The 24,115-nt window shown below is 39.4% G+C and overlaps 1 protein-coding gene across 1 annotated transcript in view; it reads right to left on the reverse strand.

Moving 5' to 3' along the window:
• Window positions 1–2,640: 2,640 nt before the first annotated feature.
• The window catches only part of ednrb (endothelin receptor type B), a 29,008-nt gene continuing 7,533 nt past the window's right edge, over window positions 2,641–24,115 (reverse strand). Inside the window, exons 2-7 of the mRNA XM_003218694.3 lie at window positions 19,314–19,426; window positions 18,434–18,638; window positions 16,187–16,336; window positions 14,637–14,770; window positions 11,708–11,816; window positions 2,641–7,895 (exon numbers count right to left, since the gene is read on the reverse strand). Of these exons, the coding sequence (XP_003218742.1) occupies window positions 7,764–7,895; window positions 11,708–11,816; window positions 14,637–14,770; window positions 16,187–16,336; window positions 18,434–18,638; window positions 19,314–19,426 (843 nt within the window). The 3' untranslated portion in view covers window positions 2,641–7,763. The remainder of the gene's footprint in view (window positions 7,896–11,707; window positions 11,817–14,636; window positions 14,771–16,186; window positions 16,337–18,433; window positions 18,639–19,313; window positions 19,427–24,115) is intronic.

The raw sequence follows: 24,115 nt of genomic DNA on the forward strand, positions 1-24,115 counted from the left end.
GGAATTGTGTTACTTTAAACACGTCTTTAACATGCAGGATTTAATGAAAAATGCTTTCTTCTCCAAAAGATATTGAGATCAATGTTTCCTGACAAGCCTATTAGCTGGAAAAATCTTCTTTTTGTCTAGATATTAAGGCATTTAGCAATCCATATAAGTTGTTTGTGCAATGGGGTACAGGCCCCAGGACAGATGAAAAGGAACTTTAATTGAATAATCTAAAATGTCTTTTAACTGTTTGGAGGAGCACTTGGAGGAGCAACTGTTTGGAGGAGTCTATCTATGAAAACAATTACGAAACTTTATGAAACCTGTCCCCACTGGGTTGCTTTTAATTACTCTGATTTTATTTGCTTGGATTTTAATGTATTTGTCCATTATTTTATTTTGTGTATTGTTGGAATGTTTTAAGCTTATGTTAAATATGTTGTTGTTGTTCGGGCTTGTCCCTGTTGTGAGCCGCCCCGAGTCCCTTCGGGGACATGGGGCGGGATATAAAAATAAAGATGATGATGATGATGATTATTATTATTAGTGTGTGCTCAACACAACTGAAGTGATGAGCAGGAACCAGAGAGAATGGGCAAGGTGCCGATGAATGGAGATTGTACAGAAATATAGCTACAGTGAGGGGCAGAATTATACCCCTCCATGGACGTTTACCTTCATTTTCCAACTTTCTAGAATTACAGTGGGAAACATTGAGACCAGTTAACACGTAGAATTTTTACATTTGCTGCATTCACATTCCTTTTATCTCTTTAACTGCCCCCTTTTTTGGGATACCTAAATTATCTTTCTAAATGCTCAACTGGAGTTTTTAATTATTGCAATGCTAAAAATTGGGGGACTCAAGGAAAATGTCATTGGGACACAGAATTCTTATTTGTGGGGCAACACCTTTATTTTAATCCCTTTATAGCTGACACCCATGCAAAGACCCCAAATACTTTTACCATCTGGATTGCTTGTCTCCTATAATTGGGGCAAAGGGTGGGTGGGGGATCCATACAAATAGTAGAGAAGTTGAAACATTCCCATTTTGGACATTTGATAACTGAAAATATTTCATATAAAAATAAACATATTGTTAACAGTCAGAAAGAGTCCGCCCAGTAGTGTTCAGAATAAGATAAGTATGAATTCATTTTATCTAACTACACCCTAGTTTTTCCTCTTGGGGCTGAAGGAAAATTTGTTTTGACCTCAGTTTGGAAAGTCTCAGATTAAACTGGCATCTTCTGAAAGATCAGTGTTGAGGCAAAAGTGTTCTTACTTGCCTGTGTATGTGCATTCAAGCCACCTGTCAATTTATGGCGACCTTGTGAATTTCATAGGGTTTTTTTTAAGGCAAGAAATACTCAGAGGTGATCTTTCCAGTTCCTTCCTCTGAGCATACAGTGTTTGGGTTAATATTACTTGAGTACAGTATTCTATAATTTTTTTGGCCTGACATCTAGGATAGGGCTAACTGCTGCAGGGTATGCCAATGAAGGTATGCGAGCAATATTCCTCTATGTACATATTTCATCTATAGAATATGGCTACATAACTAATCGAGATGGTTGGCAGGAATGGGGACGAAGGAAGATTTACAGACATTTCAGATTAAATTTTTGAAGGAAACGTGCTGCAGTGAGAATCAAATGGCTGTCTTTCAAAGTCAAAAGAATGATTACTTCATCATTCTGCTCTTTATATGGTTATTTCCCTTCGGTAAAGTTCTTAAATGCAAGATTTTCTAATATTTATCTTGTAACAAAGGGAAGCAATTCGATACTCAGAACTGATCTTTTCCTAGAAGCAGCCTTTTCATATTAAAGGGCTGGGCTGAGGGAAGGGCCTGATGAAAACCTGCTAAAGAGGCCCCATTGCCTTACCCTTCTGCCAAGTATAGAATTTACAGTCTTTAAGAATCTGTGTGAGCTTTACAACTCTCTTATTGGAGACCCTTGACATTAGTGCATGGTCTTGCACTGACTCAGGGCATATTAGACAACTGTCTTGCTGAAGTTAAGCATGAATGGGTTTCTTCCTTACTTGGGTGGGAAACTACTAGAGAACTCCCATGCTATCTTTTTGAATGATAACAATTTATAAACAGCTGACATCTGAAGATTATGTCTAAAGCCATGTGTAGTAATAAAACATGTAATATGAAACAATACATTAAACCAGTATGTTAATATTTATATTATGCAAAACGTACTTGGTGGGCTGAACCACATTGTTAAATCTTGCCTCCCCCTTCCCCGAAAAACCTAAAATGGAAAAATTAAATTTACTTTCAAACGGAAAGTTGGAAACTATCCCAAAGGTAACCTAAACCAAAACCCTGCCCTGATGCAAGAATTCACATGTAAACCATCACTGACATATGGCTAACCAATTTCTGTTTTAAAAATCCAGTGAATGGAGGTTTCCAAGTTGGTCTCGATCACTAGTTCTTACCTTCACAATGTTCTACTTAATGTTCAGCTGAAGATTCCTTTCTTGTCCCTTAACTATTTTGTGCCTTACTTTTTTTTTACAATCTCTTTCCTTCTTCCACATTGCAGACCTATTGTATCACCTCTAAGTCTTCTCCAGGCTAAATATAGTCAGTCTTTTCTGTGATTTTCAAAACAGGACACAGACAGATTGGAAATAAATGTACTTTAATAATGTTTTTTTTCTCCAAAACATAAGAGATTTTTCAAGACTTCCATTATCTCATATTACCTTAAAACTCTGAATTCTTCGAGGTGTCATTTCAGTTTGGATCCGATTCATAAGAATGTAAGGGAGTCCCTATTTGGTCTATCCAAAAGTCTATTTAGTCCAGCATTCTGTTCATTATGGTCATATATGGGAAGCCCACAAACATTTATATCATAAAACAGCATCCATTTTCTCATGTTACCCAACAATTAGTATGTACAAGCATACCGCCTCTGAGTCTGTAAGTAATCTACAGCCATAGTACAAAGTGTTGGTTTGGACCCTTAAAGCCCTATATGGTTTGTGTCCAGGTTACCTACAGGATTACCTTCTGGACAATCTGCCCTTTAGGACACTTAGGTCCTCTGGCAGACACTTCTATGAGCCAAAACCCGACTGCCGACTGTCACCCAGAGGACCTTTTCATCGGCTGCTCCAAGACTGTGGAATAACTTGCGGGAAGATCTGACAGTTAAATGAGCTGTTGGAATTTAAAACACATCTGAAGACTCCTATCTTCCAGCAGGCCTATCCAGTCAGTTTGAATCATGAATGCTCAAATCACATTCTATGTTTATTGTATTTTAACATGTGTCATGTATTATAATATGTGTATGTTTTAATATATGCTTTTATAATAGTTCAACTTTGTTCTAATATTGTCTTTCATAGATGTATCTGACTGTTGTGTAATAAAAATATTATCAAAAATAGCTTGGGAATTCCATAACAATGGAATATTGTATCTCCTTTGGGTTTTAGTTTAAACTTTAAAAGAGCTCTCCATGGTGCCCAATTCTACATCTAAATATCAACACCTTGAAAAACTACTTTGGATTTTGAACAAGAAGTTGGAATGCCTTCACTGCTCTATGGACATGAAAACCAACTTCTACTGGTCTTAATGCATTACATTCAATTCGATTAGATTGAATTTCCAGCTTGGTATGTGCAGAGGGAAAAACACTAGAGATTTTTGATGTAAATAAACTATTTACAAGCATCACTATTGACAATTCAACTTGCTAACATTGTGGTCAAAGTAAGTGGTGATAAAAAAACCTACAGGTACATAAAACAAACATTAAAAAAGGATCAGTTATGACAAATAGGCTGATGTGCCTCTTCTAACCCACCTAGCATAGCAACTGATGTCAATACTGTTGTGGGAAGCAGTAAAATCCATCTATGAACATACTTGACTCTGTTGAGGTAACAATATGATGACTGACTTCTAACAAAGGCCACAGAACATAATTCAACCCTTTCTGCATGTCATTCATTAAAAATATGAAATGCATACATGTGTCATAATTTAGGACTGATTTGCCTTTTACATGATATCATTTATGCAATAAATAGTACTGTACTATACTTAAACATATAGGGCACAATCCAACAGCAATAGGTTGAAATTTGTAATTAGATTTAAATATAGTAATACTTAAAAGGAGACAATGGATGGCAGGTAGTGCCTGCCCAGAGGTTGTTGGACTTTAGTCCCCATCTACCCTAACAACCACAGCCAATTGTGAGAGATTTAGAATCTAGATTGGGAATTTAGAAGACTCATTGAAGAGATCCCTTAAATGGAATAGCACACAAATTAATCAAGAGAAATGCATCCTACTGCATTTCAATGTATCTTCTTTAGGTATTAGTATGCTTGGATCAACTAATTCTCTCTAGAGAGTAGTCATTTTAGTTTGTTGCAAAATTATATGTACAATAATTTATTTACTGGAGAATTTCCTTTGGAATATTTTTCTCTCTGTGTCTGCACATGAGAATATGCACACATAGTGTTTAACACAATCCAATTAAAGGATACCAATTGAGAACAGAGAAGTCAAATAATTCTGATGGAATTGGAGGGCCAAAATCATGAAGATCGGAACAGATTGAAATTAAAAAGTTGAAGATCTTCTTATGATTGTTAAGTTGCCTTGTGTTGGTATCTTTTCAGGAGAATATTGAAATACTGAAATTGAATATTGAAAGGTTTGGAGGTAGTTCTTATTATTGCTATGATGTTTATTTCTGCTTCTAAAGCTTACTTGGCTCACATTATTGCTCCTTTTCCGATCAGCATTAGGATTACCCATTCACTAGAAACACAAAACAAAATCATCCTGGCGAACTGCCTGGATCAGCAGAAATCCAGTGAAGCTTTTGGCAACAAGCGGATAAACCATCATTTTCCTACTAATGGCTGTAGCTCAAACAGCTTTTAAAGGCACAGAAGCATGGCTCAATAAAAATGTTTGGTTAAGAGTTCTGTCAATAATAGTCATTCTTACAAACCCTGTACAAATGGATAATAATATATTTTGTAGGCAGTATGGTCTAAAAAAAGTAGGTAGCGTATATATTTTCTGTGTTTATAGTTATATGTGTGGCTAAACTACAATATATGTGACCAAATTCTAAAAAAGAAGGCAATTTGTTCAAGACACATAGCCCATCCGCTGGGTTTATCAAATGCTAGGATCCAAACAGAGTGATTTCCATGAAATAACATATGGGATAGGAATGTGAGACAGTCTCTACAAAAGCGCTACCCACTAAAATTTTTGTTTACCCCTAAATGTCCTCTAGAGAGGCATGGTGCCATGGTCACCATGTTTTGGAGCTAATGTAGGCATATAAAAGAAGTATACAGGAAGTGCACTGGCCACTTCCAATTGTTAAAAAATGCCCCTCCTGGACTTATGATGTCCCAGGCTTCACAAAATCAATTTTAAATTTTGGAGAGGATGAGAGAAGTGTTGCCCTGCAATGTGTCCTGTAGGACATCTGCAACCTTCTGACCTCCTACAGTTGCCTATTTTCACTCTACATAACAATAACAAAACAATATACATAAAAATACGTTCATCCGTCTTCCCCAAACCCATACATCATAACCATGAAAGCTGCACATTAAAATTGAATTAATAGTATATCATATACATACAGTACATAAATGTTACCACCCATAGCAGTAATAGTGAGCACATTTAACACGAGTCTGGCTCTTGGCTTATTTCAAGAATCTGGAAATGTCGCTGGCATCAACACATGCACCTTAGTCAAGCTTGTTGTTTTCACTGTTGCTGTTGGGGTGGTGCACTTTCAAGTCATTCCTAACCTATAGTGACCATATGGTGATATCAGAGGGTTTCCTTGGCATGATTTGCCATTCTCTGTGGCTGAATCCTTGTTCCAGAATTGTTCCAAGAGAGTATATGCCAACACAGAAAAGTGTGTGACAGTGGTGGTGATGGTGGGTAGGATTAACAATAACTGTAGAGGACACATTTAGCCCCAGAGCTCACTTTGGCCATTCCTTCTATATAGCATTTTGGTTATATAGGCATTTCATTCAGATCAGACACAGTATGCCTCAGAATAAAGGTGCTATCATAGAATCAAAGATTGGAGGAAACCATGAGGACCATCCAATTCCCTGTCATCCAAGAGCACAGAATCAAAGCACCTCCAACAGATGGTCATCCAGCCTCTGTTTAAAACCCCCCAGAGAAGGAGACTTCACAACATTCTGAGGCAGCATACTCCACTACTTTTTATCTGTTGTTATTATGAACCTTTTGGACTGATGACAACCCAATTATAAGGTTTTCTTGCCATGATTTATTCAAAGAAGGTTTACCTTCTTCTTAGGAAAAGATATAGTGACCTGCCGAAGGTCACACAATAGGTTTCCACAGCGGAGCAGGGATTGAAACCCTGGTCTGCCACTCATAGGCTGGATCTACAGTGCCATATTATGCAGTTTCAGAATGCAGATTAACTGCACTGAACTGGATTATATGGCAATGTAGATTCAGCCATAATCCAACACTCATAATATTACACTATGATGGCTCTTTGATTAATACTGGCAATAAACTTCAACTTGTGTTAACTAATAGTATTATTTTTGAAATAGTACTCTGTGTTGCATACATAAAATGCAAATGCTCCTGGCAGTTCCATTTCACATGCATTATAAGCACATTATCTCTCTCATGCAGACAATAACATTGGGACCAGCCCGTATTTTATTACTTACTAATCCAGGCTTAGTTATGACTCAACCAGAATATTTACAAAAGCAGAACTAAAGTATCTTTTGAAGGCTCCATAAAAGTGAAGGTTGAGATCCTCCACTCTTTCCTATCTGCAGCTACAAAGGTCAACTATGATAGCTAGAGCTCTGTGAAAAGAAGGGATTTTTTTCTGCCATAGGACAGTATTAGTAACTTCTTGCTACATCAAGAAAAATGTATGTGAGAATAGGGATACTCTTAATTATATTATAGGTAAAGGTTTTTCCCTGATGTTAAGTCCAGTCGTGACCGACTCTGGGGGTTGGTGCTCATCTCCATTTCTAAGCCAAAGAGCCAGCGTTGTCCGTAGACACCGCCAGATTTGCAAAGATCGGTTACTATCACCTATTGTTCTATCCCAAATTGCAAGTTTATATTTCCTTACCTAAGAATTACCTGATTTTTTTTGTTTAACTGGGCTCTTTCATTTTCTTCCTATATACAGAGATAAAATTGTTGATTGTTCTTCATCTGTGACATGAAGCAGCATGCCTTTTGTATTACAATACAGATACTCCACATCTGAGGTGGGATTATAGGATAGACTGACAGACTTGTCTGTGACTTTCCCCCCAAAAAACAAAAAGAAAATAAAAGGCTACACTGATTTATAGACTAACCTAGCTTTCTCCCAACAATAGTCACATTATACTGTATACTGTGAGAATTACTACTCATGCCTCCAGGGTCATACATGGCTATTTCATTTACAGGACCTGGGGATGATCTGGAAGTGCTCATTCTGAAGAGTTTAAGTGCTTTGACAAGGGTTTGTCAGCCTCTTGCAAGGATATTTTTGTGTGAAATAGTTGTGAACTTTGGATAATTATGTCTGGAAGAGCGTGGAAGTGATCTGAATATCATGCAACCCCCCAATCCTTCCCCTCCCCGCCATAATTTGATGTCTTAATAATAGTAGTCCTTTGTCATCCACCGACTGACAAAAATAACACTGAGAGCACGGTTGCTTCCTTAAGATGAACTGTACTTGTTGCTGGAGCGGAAATTGTCATATCCATGATCATTGGCTCTGAATTTTAAACAGGACTGTTTTTCTTCCAGGGAGAGCATATCTTTGGACTGGCACCAGCAACAGAGGCATGACTATTGAAAGGGAAGAAAAAAAATCTATTTAAAAGGATTGGAAGAACACAGTAAAATACAGAATTATTGTTGTGTATTTCACAGAGTGAATCCAGAACCATTTTAGTTTATTATGAGAAAGATGTTTGTGGTTGTAGCCTGTCTCCTTGGTTTGCAGAGTATGAAACAGACTGAGGATCCATGCAATAACTATTGGAAGAATTGGCCCTCCACTTAAACTGTTTGAGGACCCCTGATCTATACCAACAATCTGAGTGTTGGTCTTCATAACAAGTACAGGCTGAGCATCCCTTTGTTTTATGCATAAAATTATTATAAATATTGTGTATAAAACTGCCTTCAGGCTAGGTATATAAGGTGTATATGACACCTAAAAGAATTTTGTGTTTAGACGAATGTCTCATCTTAAAGATAACTCATTATGTACATATATGGAAATACAGGTATGAGAAAATCTGAAAACATTCACAAATTAAAAGCACTTCTGGTTCCCAGCATGTTGGTTAAGGGATGCTCAATCTGTACCTGAGTGTAGTCTAGACCAGAGGTTCTTCTTTCATGGTCAGCTATGCAGAACGTTTGGGGATGAGTCTATTGGTGTCTCTCTTTCCGATGCCCTGGCTTTGTTTATCAGTAGTGCATTTGCTCCATATACTCATTCACAAAGATACCTTGACAATTTCTTTGATCAATGGATCTTGATATGGTCGTTATGTGCCTTCAACTCTGACTTATGGTGACCCTTTTTTAGGGTTTTCTTGGCAAAAATTATTCAGAGGTTTGGCTTCTGTGGCTGAAAGAGTGCTGTTACAAGCCTGACATATTTGCGTGAGCAACTTCCCTGCCTACTTATATAACATTAAAAATGAGCATATAACCTGGTATCATCTGTACACCATGGTCTTGACTAAGGTCACCCCATGGGTTTCTATAGTTGAAAGGAGATTTGATATCTGGTGTCCCAGAATCATAGCTGAATATTCGAATGGCTTTTAGCAGAAACTAAGCCTAAGTTTTTCATGCTTACAGAATCCAGCTTCATTTTACGTTTCTTGTACAGATGTAACGTATTTCATTATTTTTGCTTATACACTGGCTTAACTACAGGACTATAAAATAAATGAAGCTGAATTTGTGGTGATTTGTGGACATTTAATTAATTAATTGGCTAGTTTTTCCCCAATGTTGGAGCTTAAGGCAGCTCACAACATGATTCAAATTCAGGCATAATTAAAATCACAATACGTATCAAATACAGTTAAACAAATTATTATACAAAAGTAACAGACTAATCAACACCCTAAAATCATGCTCCCTCCAAAATGAGAGAAAGTTGAGTGTCGAAATATGTTATTGACTTGACACATGAAGATGGAATTTCAAGAGGAACAACATTTGTGCTATGGAGAATGAATCACACAGATGACACAATCAAACTACTTGAAGTGTGTATTCTTGCTTTATCTCTCTATAAAGAGAGATATGCAGATAAGTCTGCAAAAGCTAAGCAAGGCAAGACACAAAAGATATTTAGATTAAATCTTCAGAGATGTGGTACAGAAATCTTACTTTCAGGGTTGCAATTTGTTTGGTGTCATGGAAAATGAATGAGGATTTCAACAAAGGAAGTGAACATCATGTGGAAGGGAGAAATGACTCTTTAGAAAAGACCCTCTCATGCCAATGACATGGATTATTTGAATGTAGAAGAGATGGGTTTATGATGAATGTACTAATCCCATGATGAATTGCTTGCCTGTGTGAAGATTGTAGCCATCATGCACCATGTAGATTAACTGGGGGCAAGAAGTCAATAATTATGGTGCACATCAACACCAACAACATTGGTGAATGAAGCCATGGAGTCCTGGAAAAAAAGTTGCTAGGTCAGAAGTTGAAATCCCACATTGGATATAGGGTGTTGTTCCTTTTTCCATGTGCAGGGTCAGCAAGATAGGAAGAACTATGCCATTTCAATGTGTGGATGGCAGTATCAGGGATTGGGTTTAACAGCACTTCCGAATGCCCAGGGACCAATGGCTTTATCAGGTCAAGGTAGAACAGTAATAACAGAGCCATGAAATCCAATGTGTATGCAAGTAGAGACTTGTGGAAAAGTTCAATATGGTATACACAAAAGCAAAACAACAGCAAAAACAACAACAGTTGAAACACTGATAACAACGAGGATTTAGGAATCAAAAGACAAGGAAAACACACATTAAATAAAAGAAGCGCAAAAAAGATTTGAATCACACAAGAGTCGGGAAAGCTCAAAAGACTCATTTCTGTATTATTGATAGTATGAAGGCTCTTTTGCTTAGTGTTTATACTCCATAAAGTTTAAGAAACTACATCTCTCCTGGGTTCTTTCAAAGGATCTTAAGATTTTTAGTTTGCTAAGGTTGTGGATAAACGTTTTACTGAGAGATTTATACAATGGTAATTCTTGGGAGTCTCAGTTCTGGGTTTTCTTTAAGAGCATCTCCTCCTACATCTGCCTTCTTGTTCCCCATGGAATCATCTAAGACCTTCCTATGGACAAGGTGAAACAAGTGGCTATAAATAAAGAACTTCTCCATAAAGCCTAGCCCAATGCCTACATTATAACATTTATGATCCCAAGTGAAAAACATTTTATTCTTACACGCATTTTTAAAGATTGTTTTTAGTGCTTTCATAACTTAACACTCTCTTTTCTTTCTCCTGATAGTTTTATTTCAGTTTCATGGACAATTATATTTTTATGATTGCAGATGATTTTTACCTTGGTTGGATTATGTATCATTGCTTTTCTTTTTTGTGCTTTATATTTTTCATGTATTGTTTACTGCCCAGAGCACTCTTTCAATTAGGCAGTCTAAAAGTGCACGTGAGCAAGCACCAAACAAACAAACAAACAAACAAGATAGAGATCGGCCGACAGACAAACAGACAGACAGATCCTGTGGGATTGTTATGCTAAATATTGTATTTCTTAACATAGAAAACACAAAGACACCTGTGAATTGCATCTCATGGCACATAACCTAGTGTACAGTTCTTGCTTAATCACGTTATTTCTGCATTGTGGACAATGTGTTGTGAAGTGTGAAATATGCACTGATGCCTGCTGGGCCATCCTGTGGACTAAAAGATGAGCAATTCTTCATCTTGACAAGATGAAGCGCATTTATGAAGTATCAGTCAAGTTCATCCACACATACAGCAGCTACAATTCAGCAAGTGTGTTCTGCAAATACAGTTGGGTCTTTCCCATAATTTGTCTCTTTGACTTCGGCTTTCTTTTTTCCTTTCTAGAGTCAATAATGCCCCCGTCTGTGCATTGCTTTCCCTATCCCCAATGGTATGAAACATTATTTCTTCAAAGTAATTTGCACTATTTTCATTTTTCCAAATAAGTTCCTCTTTCCATATATTTTTTAAAAGCAATGTGTTCGTAATTTATCGCTCCTATGTTAGTTTTATTTTTAAATATAAAGAAAAATACTGCAAACAGAAAAGTATCAACATTTTCACAAATATTTTGATGAGAAAACACAGATTTTCCCTACTCCAAGCAATGTTTTAGGAATAATACATAAACAATACTATTTATACTACAAAGTAATGATCCTGCCAGTTGTTTTATTATACTTAACAAAACTGCTTTCCACTCAATTTTCACCCCCTCCCCCTGGCCAACCCTTACTAACTATTTATTTCAAAATAGTTCTAATCAGCCTTCTGTACAACTGCTGTAAACTTTATGTAGTGGTAGAGCATTCAAATTCAGTCTAATTCCAGCTTAGTAATGAATGAAAATATCTTACCTTAAAGCAGTTTTTGAATCTTTTGCTCACCAAGTACAGAGCAATGGGATTAATGCAGGAATTCAGTGATGCCATGTTGATGCCAATGTAGTTTAACACCAGTAAAAAACTGCATGAAAAATGGGTTAAAAATCAAAATATTTTAGGTACAGTACTGCTATTAGAACAGAGATGTGAAAATCCTGTTCATGTTATGTACACTTAGGCCGCTTCCAGACAGCACTTAAATGCGTGACAAAGCAGTTTAAGTCTCCCCACCTCCACCCAAAACCCACACTTTCCTGGTGGGGTGTCTAGATGCCCTCCTAGTACTTTCCGGGAGGGCACCCAGACACCCCTCCCAAAGGGCATTAAATTAAAAGAACTTACTCGGCCACCATTAAGGTCCTGCTGAATTCCTCCTGGCATGTCATTTCTACGCGCCAGGAGGATTCTGGCAGGACCTTAATGGCGGCCGGGTAAGTTCCTTTAATTTTAAGGCCCCTTTTTTTGGGGGGGGGGAAGGTTGGTGCCCTGTGAATTTTCTGGGCTCATGCGGCCTGAAAAGCCCAAGAGGGTTGTGTGGATTGGGCTTAGGGATCGCGTGATGTGGTCCCCGGGCCCAGTCCACACTGTACCTGGAAAGACCCGGAGCTTATCAAAGATCCAGGTCTTACCAGGTATCAAATTAATTTGGGACAAAGCAGGGTTTAACCAGAGGTGTCCTTTGGATGCCTCCAGTAAAAGTGCGCAAGCTCACACATTTTGGGCCCTGTCTGGATGGTCTCTGAATCTCTAGCCTTTTTTGATTCAGCCAAGTATCTGTATCATCATATTATTTTTCCCTTCCAGTACAGACATTTCTATGCATTCTGGGTATAAGTTGCTATTCTATATATATATTAATCTTTTACAAATTTTTCTTAATACAGTAGAGTCTCACTAATCCAAGCCTCGCTTATCCAAGCCTCTGGATAATCCAAGCCATTTTTGTAGTCAATGTTTCCAATATATCGTGATATTTTGGTGCTAAATTCGTAAATACAGTAATTACAACATAACATTACTGTGTATTGAACTACTTTTTCTATCAAATTTGTTGTATAACATGAAGTTTTGGTGCTTAATTTGTAAAATCATAACCTAATTTGATGTTTAATAGGCTTTTCCTTGATCAGTCCTTATAATCCAAGATATTCGCTTATCCAAGCTTCTGCCGGCCCGTTTAGCTTGGATAAGTGAGACTCTACTGTATATAGTTTTTACACACTTATTAAAGCAGACATGTGCATATTTTTCAAATGCATGGGTCATGTGCATTTATGTGTGTGTTATTGGGGAAAAAGAATTGCATGCATGCAGAAAGTGATGATAGGAATCAAAAAGATGCACGTGTGTTTTCCTTAAAATTCTCAGCCCAAAAATTGTAAAAAACAAAACCCTCTGCTAATGCAGATTATCTTTTCACTCCAATGAGACAATCAGGCTAAAGTACCTTCAACCACAAGTTATAGTGCTAGGATTCCAGTTCAGTTACCATGGTAACATCCTATGGGATCTTAGGATTTGCAGTTGACGGAAGAGCCAAAGAGCACCTCTAGTTTCTCCCCAAACTACAAACTCCAGGATTTCATAGATGCAGTCATAGATGCAGTGCTATAAATGTGTAATGTGAAATCCATGTTCAAATCCCTACTCAGCCACAGATAGGTGATCTTAGACACTCACTTTTCTTTCCACCTTGCCAGCCATAGATTAGTTTGGTAACTTTGGTGAATACAGAAAGGAAATGTGTAGAGGTAAAACCTAGAGGAGGCAACGACAAGCAGTGATTGCTATTCTGCTCTAGCACTGCATGTGACCTCCCTCTCTAAGGCGTAGGCTCAGAGCTTCTGCGGGACACACCAGATCCTCTGAGCTGCATGTTGTGGAGGCCTGCCTTATGGTCACCATGTTGAAAATGCCTCACACAAAAAGACAGATAGTGTTCAATGTTAGCATATTTCACATTTCTTTAAGGGCGTGGTTTTGAAGACTCATGCCAAGTGTGCACACTTCAATATTTACCAGCCCACAGTTGGCAAGCTATCACCAGAGAAATTACAGCCAGTCTTTGATAGGCATGTGATATTCACGTCTAGGTAGCAGAAGCAAAACACCTCACTTAAAGTTGGTCTGTATAGCTAGAATGCTGGCACAGCAGGAAAGGTTGTGTCATCATGATCTACTTAGTAGAACGAGAATGTATTTTTTGTGGACAAATCTTGTTCCATGGGCTTAATGTGGCCCCAAGGATATTTTTGTGCTGAGAATCCCCATGCCCTCGAGACTGGAGATGTTTTCTTTCAAAATATTACCTGCAAACCTTTTGAGTTGTCTTGGCTATTTTGCCACATGGGAGCCTCCTGTACATGGTTTGAAAAAAAGGCCAGCACAGGCCTAAAGAAGCCGGAGGGAGGGGGGAGGGGAGAGATACCAGAAAATGTACCAACCTCACCAATAGCATCCTTTAAAAGACTGAAGGCAGCACTATTATCCATCATGGAACAGAAAACTCTCCAATACATTTTTGTTCCTGCCCAATTTTTGAGTGTGTGTGCATGTATGTTTGGGTAAGAGGCCATACTATTAACTTATATTGTATGGCCCTCCACTGGGTCACACTGGGACAATGTTCCCGCAAAACCATGGCAGCTGGTCATCCTTGAATATACAATCAATGATCACACAGTGGATTGGGAAATTGAACAAATAACTGCCAGTCAGTGTAGTTTTGACTGAGCTACAAACCTAATGACAATCATGTATTCCTCGCATGACTCACAGCTATAAGAACCTACTCGTTTTCTCATTACAAATGTGGAAACACAAAATGGCAGCAATTTTCTGAGAAGCAGAGATGAAAAGTTAAAAAAAAACAGTGATAGTATACGCTATCATAACATCTTACCTAAAAAGTTCACATCTGTTTGGGTCACGCTCATCATAAAGAGCAAACTTCAGTATTCTGCCGAGATGAAGAGGTAGCCAACATAAGGCGAAAACGAGCACTAAGCAGAAGACTGTTTTTGCCACTTCACGTCTCTGAAAGCAAAAAAACATCATGGGCAGGTTGTTGGGTGGGGAGTAAAAGCATTTGGATTACAAACAAAGAAGCTGAATTTTCCCATTTGAAAATTATCTTTAATGACCCCTGGATTCAATCTATTTATTCTTCATAATTCCAAATATCCCATACTCCTATTTCTGGATTGACGTTATGAAAAGACAAGAGGATTAGGCAAAATATTAAAGATGCTGGGGGTGGATCACAAGTGAATTGACTTTGGTCTCGATGCTTCAAAAGAAAATTCTATTTCTGTTTTTTGTTAGGCGTGGCTCTTTAATTACTTGAAATTGTGCCAACTTAGAAACTAGTAAAAGGATAGAAATGTGGCTGGTAGCATTTGGATAAAGTTACTACAATCTAGGACTTCTTGTACACGGTCAAACAACACCAACCAAACCATCTGACTTTATTCGGCTGCATATATATCATTATTGCACAGGGAGATTAATAGCGATAACTTTGATTGAACAAGAGGAAATCATAAGTGTGGTAGTTTGAAGCATGCATCTCCATGATTTCCCAGACCCAACAGAGCACACCATTTCCATGTTTGGTCAGCAAGGAGATAGATCTTTCATATCTCTTTCACACCTTACATATTACTTCCCTGCCCTAGAAATACTGAACAGGAAAAACAAAATATAATTCAAGAGGGTAACCCATGTTATAGCCTGGAAGTATTCCAAAACATGAGGAGGGATATTTCCCATGCAAGTTTTCTAAAAGTGCTGGTTGTAAGCAACTCAACAAGCTAAAGGATCTTTACTTTGTCAGTTACAAATGTGGCTGATGGTAACAGGTCTTCTTTATTAACACATGGCATTGAACTAGGGTGTATTCTTGAGTAGAGAAATGCCCAGAATTAAGCTGTGCTTTGTATCACTGATAGGAATTTGTCTAAATTGGTAGGAATTACATCTGCTCCCATGCACTTTAATTTCATCGTGCCATCTTTTGGTCATGCCCACTGCTGTAATGCAAGCCTGGGATCCTTTCCAAATTGAAAGCCAACCCCAGGAACAAAACAGATACCCTTTCCCATTTTTAACAGTCTCAGTAAAACTAAAATAGGTGCGCAAGGGAATTCTGCAGAAAATGTCAGCAGAAGCCATGTTTACAGCATATTCTGCTTCGCTGGGAAATGTATGGGTATAATAGCAATGCCCTGCATACAATCTGATAAACCTAAGAAAAGTCTCCTGACATTCTCCATGTTTTATTTACCACAACACCATCAGTTCCTGCCATTATGTCCAGTGATAAGAGACGGGAGGTGCTGTGGTCCAAAATATCAAGGAAGCCAAAGGTTCCTCACACAAATGTGTTCAGCACTAAGGATACCGGCATTTTGTCCCTTTCACAAACAACAGAGGTGTCATGAATGTATTTACCTGTTTCAAATGGTCATTCAAAGCGATCTGCATCCCACTCTTCTTTCTCAACATCTCACAGGTCATCAGCGTATAGAAAAGAGCTGTGATTGCCAGTGGCAAGCAGAAATAAAAACTAAAAAGCCACCAGTCTTTAGCTTCCTTGTAAACCTAAGAGAGAAAGGGTGGGGGTGGGGGATAACTTTTTTTGCATTATTTCAACTTAATTTTTTAACGTGTCAATAAAGAAACCCATAACCTTTATTCTGACACACAAAGGATTCTGATGGGAACACAGGGCACTTCCATACAGGACTTAAATGCCTGCTGAAGTGGGTTAAAAACCCCCCACTTCGCCATGGGTTTAAGTCCACACAACCCACCCAAAACTCAGGCTTTCCTGGGGAGGGTGGCTACATCATGCCATCCCAATAACAACCGGGATGGCATGCAATCACCCTGGAGCCCCCCAAAATAACCCTTTAAAAGTTTTTAAAAACTAATCCCGGCCACCATTATCTTCCTCCTCACACGCCCCCCCCCCCCGCCCCCAGTCTCCTGGTGTGTCATTTTCTCACATGAGGAAGAAAATAATGGCAGCTGGGTACATTTTTTTTTAACTTTTAAGGGATTATTTTTGGGCTTTAGTCAAGGGGTGGGTGCCGTCTTGGTTTTTCTGGCTCCTAGATGCAATCCCCGGGGCCAATCCACACAGCCATCTCAGTTTTTTGGGCTCCAGGAACCCAAAAAATCAAGAAGGAACCCACTCTCTCTCCCCAAAACTGAAACAAACTAGGTTTTTTTTCCTGCTTCGTTCTGAATTAATTAAACACCTTGTAAAGTCTGGGTCTTACCAAGTGTGGGCTTTGCATGGATTGGGCCCCACACAGGGTAAGACCCAGATCTTACCAGATGATTAATTAATTAGGAACAATGCAGAATTTATAGCACTATGATTCCACTTTAATTACCATGGTACTATTTTAGGGAACCCTGGAGTTTTCAGTTTAGGGAGAAGTAAAATCATTCCTCAACATATGCGGGTTCAGTATTTGAAACTGGTTATTTGTAATTGCTGTACTGGTGGCCTTCCACATTTGCGGGTTTAATTTGCATGAATCTAATTATTTATGGATTTGTTTAGCAGCAGTTTTTAATTTCAGATTTTTTCACATTTTTGGGGGAGACATGAGCTCCTAACTCCAGTAAATGTGGAGGGCTGACTGTATTTGCCATTTCCACTGCTACTTCCCCTGTGACCGAAACACATATGTTCTCTCTAGGCATTTTCTCAGTCTTCCAGCATGATCCTGTGGTCTACTTCCTGCGCAAATTGACCATAACATGCTGGAGGATCTAGTGATGCCTAGAGAAGTGTTCTCTCAGGGTTAATTGTATATTTCTGCACGATAGGGGTTAGAGTGGATTGCCCTTGTAGTCCCTTCTAACTCTATGATTCTTTGTAATAAAATAAAAGAAAGGGACTATATTTTCCACTTGTGAGGATCCTGTGTCTCTAACCATCATGAAAGATGAGTGTGAACCAAATGTACAATTCTACAGGATTCTGTGGGACTTTGTCATGTTTATTGAAGTGGAGTAATAGTGTTAAATGGTGTCATGTGTAAGGGCGCATTCTGCCATAAAAGTGGTGCTTGACTGCTTATAAGAGAAAAGTTCTCCCCACCTCACACAGGGGTAGCATCCTTATCACTCTGGCAATGAGGTGGAAGAAACATTAGGACCAATGCTATTGGTAATTGGGACCATATTGTGAGCAATGGTAACGCATGATCCGGCTGCCTCACTGGAGGCAGAGGAGGATTAGAGAGACTGCTGGCAGGTCATTAAAGCCAACCAGAAGGGAATCATGGCTCCTCCATTAATCTCTCAGGTAATGACAGAATGTAGATAGATGCAGGACCTAGTTAATTCGTCTTCTCTCCATATCTGAATCCTTCCTGGATTTATATTTCTTGATGGAGGTGATATATTTATTAAACAAAATGGACTAGCCTTTGTGGTCTCCACCAATGTGCCAACGGGTTAGAGTCATAAGTGTCTATGGCTTGCATAGAAGCCATGGATGCCAGTGACTGGAATATGAGCCATAAGAGATGGGATATGACTGGCATAAGAGCCATAGGCACCTATGAGTTGAATAGAAATCATAGATGCCTATGGGTCGAATAGGCCCATAGTCAAGGCCATGGTCAGAGTTAGAGTGATATCAAAGAAACAACAGGCCCATAAGACAGCACACCTTACCTGCATGAAATATGTTTCTTGCCGAGGATTAAGTAGGCAAACCCTAAGTTTTTCACCCTTGTAATCCATAGGAATCATATCAAAACCTATAGCTTCAGGAATTGCTAAAACAAGGGACACAACCCAGATCAAGACAATTTCAACTGCTGTCCATTTTGGCACACCGATCCCCTTGATCCGGCTCCACGAAGCTACTGCTCGATACCTAAACACAAGAAGTAGACAATGATTAGATACTGGTTCAGGCTTTCTCAGTGTGGTTTGGATTACAACTCATATTCCTCTTGATCACTGGACATGTCAGCTGGGAAAATGATAGTGGAGAAGATGCACTGAACTGCAGCACATGGGTTGAGGAAGACTGGCCTAATTGGAATGTTACACCAAGGCATGTATGTCTGTAGGATATGGGAGGCAAGTTGTGACTCTCCAAATATTTTGAGTTACACTTTTCACCATTTCTCCCTGCTGACCATGCTGGGTGAGAGCTGATGGGAGTTGTAGTTCAAGTTATCTGGAGGGCCAAGGGTACCGTATCCCTGCTTTAACATTTTCCACAGTGTCATTATTTCCTCAGTCAGTAGACATGTCCTACAGTTCTTAGGAAACAGTGAAGAGACCTCTGAGAGCAAGCAGCCAGAAGCCAGGAGAGTAGTTTAGATCTTCAATGAGAAAGTGGTGGGATCCAAGGATCCCTTCTTATTCAATTGTACTCTGAAATAATTCTTTCTTGCCTTCATTTCCCACATACCACCCTCTTCCTCTCAGTCTCTTCTCTGATATTCATCAGCATTTTCTGGAGCTTCTATTTGCCTTGCACCACATCTGCGTATTGGGATTAAAAGAAGAGGAGGAGGAAAGAGGGAAAAATGGATCTCACCTGTCAATACTGAGAGCACATAAACTTAAGACGGTGATGCCCACTGATGTCTTTTGAATAAATGGGACCAATTTACATATTTCAACTCCAAAAGGCCACTTTTCTGCGTGAAGCTGTAGAGACAAAATAGCCAATGGTTAACTACAGCATACTGCAAATAGCTTGTGTGATTTTGATCCTTAGAATACTATGGCTGCTTCTATACAGCCATTTAATCCATGCCAAGACATGGATTTAAGAGCCAGTTCACTTTGGAGTGCCTACACAGGAACCCCACGAACCAGCTGGAAGCTGGGATAGTGGTCACAAAGATTTGCTGAATATGGATCAAGCCAATCCACAGATGTTTTTCTACCTTTTTTTCTACTATTAAAAAACAGCTTCTCGGTGCTTGACTGTAGCAAAGCAAGGCAAGAGATGGCAATTGGGTGTTCTCATGGGTGGGAGGTATTTGTTTGCTTTCCAGCTGAGCTATGTATCTGGTTTCTTACTCCAACTGCTACAGCGTAAGTCCCGTGTACATAAGTGCTCCACATTTGGCATTCAGCTTCCTCCTGTCCACTGTTTAGACATAGGTGAGCTTCAGCGGATTTTATGGATAGATCTGGAATTTCTTGTGAGTTTTTAATCATGCTGTTTCTGGCTGGATTTTCTAGCTTGCATCAGGGGTGTACGTTTTGTAGACATACCAACCTCAAGCCAACATCAAGAAGGATTTTAGTGTCTTTAAAGAATGGGCAAAATAGAGCATGTAGAGTGCATATATAGTTCCACCCTAACTTTGTAATCCTGGAACCTCACAACATTTTTAACCAGTGTAGCTATTAGCTTCCATGGCAGTGAGGTGATGAATCCTTTCCAAGTTTTAAAAAACCTATTTGTACCTATTTTGGAACTATGGTTCAGCATCCTGATTAACTCCCCCCAAAACTGGACTAAACATAGAATTGATCTACTGCGTCCATTCACATGGAAATTATGAGTTGCCATTGCCTTCTGTGCCATTAAATTCAGGAGTTAAAGCATGTTAAAACAATATTTTGTTTGGCCTTGCTCAAAGGAAAACTTTGGTCCCAGAACGTTCTGGGGACTGCAACTTTCTTTTAAAACTCTTGCATGTGTTATTTTATGCAAAAATATTCATGTCAAAGTAATTTTTTTTCCAGTGGGTGTTGATTACACTCAATAGTGTGCATGTACATGAAGGAATGTGTTTCCAAAGCATTGGGAAGGAACAGTCATAATTCATGGCATGCAGGGTTGACAATCAAGAAGCATAGAATCATAGAATCAGAGTGGAAAGAAACCCCAAGGGCCATCCAGTCCAAACCCTGCTGTGCAGGAACACACATTCAAAGCACTCCTGACCAGGAGCAGCCCTAGGTTTTTTCAGGATGTAAGCCAACATAGGGCCACGCCCCCCACCCCCCGAAATTACGGCCCCACCCCAAAGGGCGGCGGCGATCCGGGATGAGCGTGGGGGAAAGTTGAGCACGGGGATTTTGCATGGCGAATGGGGAAACAACTCCTACTCAGAAGACTCCAGAACTTCACTTGTGCGACCCGCCATGTGGGGCCAGACGTCCCCATGAAATAGCAAAATCCCTGCTCTCAACTTTCCCCCACACTCATCCTGGATCTCAGCTGCAGGAAGGGGTGACCGGCTGGTTGTGGACGCAAACAGCAGAGTTTTGTGGGGAAGGAGTTGCCAAGCTCATTCATCGCTATGATAAGTGCCTAGATTTGAATAGCTACTATGTTGAGAAGTGTTATTTGGGTGTGGCTTTCAACTGCATATGGTAAATGTTTTCTCCTATACTTTGTTCATTTTTAATTTCTAAACGTAATCTATTTTCTGGATAACCCTCGTATATAGTAGCAGTATTCTGTATGCTACTCCGAGACCTGTGCCCTCTCTGATGTTACTCTTCCCTCTCTGCTGTTCCATCTCCTTGGCTATTCCTGTCCACCTAAGTGAATTCAAAAGGGGATACACATGTGGCTGGACTCAGTCTCCCTAGAAATATTTGTGGTTTTCCCACTTTTGCAGGGGTCCTGCACCCTTGATCCCCATGAAAATGGAAGTCCAACTGTATATTCAAAGGGAACTATGCACATACAGAGGATCAACCAGAGGACAGATAGGGTCCTTTTTAAACTGTTGTGCTTTTATTTCAGCACTGAACTGAAATAGGATAGCATTGATGTTCTTTCCAATGCCTTTTCAGTCAGTTCTGTTATAAGCCACTGGAGTCCCAATTTAGAGAGAAGGCAGCACACAAATAACACAAACAAATAATACTTGAATCCAAGCCACTTAACAATACTACAATTGCAACCATCTGACTTTATAAAGTGATGCAATTGTAGTATCATGAAATGACTTGGATATAACTGACAACGTGCAAACTGCCACTGCAATAATGGAGTCAGTGTATACATTATGCAAACAAAATCATACAAATGGCATAGCTTATAGCTCAATCACCATCCTATTCAAAATGTCAATCACTGCAGTCATCAAACCAGTTAACCTAGAATTGTTGCATAGAGCTGTTTCAAGAGAAAACTGCATATCTTTTAGCCTGGATTACTGCAATATTGACCCTCTCCAGCAATTTATAGAATAAAACCTTGGGTGGAGTGGGGTCTTTTTTGACTACAGCCTAAAAGCCACAGTTATCTCATAGCCAGTTCTAGAGCTGAAGTCTAAATATATAGCTTTTTCAGACTTTAGATGTTCTAAATGTTTAGGAGGGCTTAAAAACACCCAACCCTACTAAAGGTAAAGGTAAAGGTTTTCCTTTAAGTCTAGTTGTGTCCGACTCTGGGGGTTGGTGCTCATCTCCATTTCTAAGCCGAAGAGTCGGCGTTGTCTGTAGACACCTCCAAGGTCATGTGGCCAGCATGACTGCATGGAGCACTGTTATCTTCCCGCCGGAGCGGTATCTATTGATCTACTCACATCTGCATGTTTACAGATCCAAATGGAAGCAGGAGATAGGCATTGGGAAGTGACAATCTGTAGTAGGAAAGGGGGGGGGAGGAAGTCTAAGGCTGTTTAAAAACATCTTGCTTGCTGAGGACATCTGGATTTGGAGAAGGACACTGATGAATGTAGAGGAGGAGGAGGCAGTGGCTGTTGCTGCTCCTCAAGGCAAAGGACAGAAAGAGACAGACATGGGAGCAGGAGACAGAAGAAGGATGATAACAAATAAGCTTGAGTGGAATGGAATAAGAGATACACAAAGGTTTATGAGCACAGATATAATCTATAAAGCCATTACAAATGCCAAACATTGCCTGCACTTTTGTGTAACAGAACATGCAGGTCCTCCAATGTCTGCAAGCTGTAGCATGGAATCATAACCAGTCCAGACTCCTTAAGAGTAAACTCTCTTTCCCAATACATGCGGATCAAAACAGTAATGTCTCACATTTCCCTAGCATTTACCAGGATTTAATCAACCAGTTTAATAGTGTCAGCTTTATGCCAGTTTGATGCATGTGTCACAGAATTCTTCTGTGTTTCATAGGGTTTTCTTAGGCAAGGGATACTCCAAAACGGCTTCCCATTGCCTTCTGTCCTGAAATACAGCATATAGCCCCTGTATTCCCTGATGGCTCAATTGGATACAGGAGTTTATTCCTTGGGATGTAATCCACAAAAACTCATGCTAGAGTGACCCAGTATTTCTCAACCTGGGGTCCCCAGATGTTTTTGGCCTTCAACTCCTAGAAATCCTAACAGCTGGTAAACTGGCTGGGATTTCTGGGAGTTGTAGGCCAAAATCATCTGGGGATCCCAGGTTGCGAACCACTGTGCTAGACTCAAAGGCGTCCAGTTATAACTTTTTACCTTTTCTTCCCTGCTTTTGATATTGTGCATTTTAATCACTTTTGTGTTAAAATTTCCTATATTTTAACTGTATAGTGTATATTGTAATTTATTTGAGTTTTATTTAGGAGAGCACCACCATTCTCCGCATATATAGCCTAAGATAGAGAGTAGTATTTAAAGAGATATTGACTTAAAAAAAATTCTGACAGACTAAAGCAGGGGTTCCCAAACTAAGGCCCGGGGACCGGATGCGGCCAATCGAAGCCATTTATCCGGCCCCCATGGCACAAGGGCATAAGGGGGTTGGGCTAAATGACCAAAGGGGTCTCTTCTTCTCTTACAACCCCTATTATTATTATTATTATTATTATTGGCATTAAGGCTGGGTGGCCATCTGTCAGGGGTGCTTTGCTTGTGCTTTTGGTGCACAGAGGCAGACGGGGGTTGGACTTAATGGCCCAAGGTGTCTCTTCCAAACCTCATTATTATTATTATTACTATTATTATTATTATTATCATTGAGGCTGGGTGGCCATCTGTCAGGGGTGCTTTGCTTGTGCTTTCGGTACACAAAGGCAGAAGGGGATTGGACTCAATGGCCCAAAGGGTCTCTTCCAACCCTCTTTTTATTATTATTGCTGTTATTATTATTATTATTATTATTGCTCGGTGGCCAACTATAGTCCGGCCCTCCAATGGTCCAAAGGATTGTGAACTGGCCCCCTGTTTAAAAAGTTTGGGGACCCCTGGACTAAAGGAATGGTAAAACTAACACATGGCAGTATGAACTGACTAGCAAGAAAAGAATTAGCTGGTGTCTAGAATATCGTGAAGTACTGATTATCAAAATATTGTTATAATGAACAAAATGAAGAGAAAAGAAATCTGTTCCAAAACTTCCTAAGGTAACTGATTAAATTAAAATACATGTCTCCTGATGAGCATGCTCTTGGTAATCTCA

This window comes from Anolis carolinensis, chromosome 3, assembly GCF_035594765.1.
Source record: "Anolis carolinensis isolate JA03-04 chromosome 3, rAnoCar3.1.pri, whole genome shotgun sequence".
NCBI lineage: Eukaryota > Metazoa > Chordata > Lepidosauria > Squamata > Dactyloidae > Anolis > Anolis carolinensis.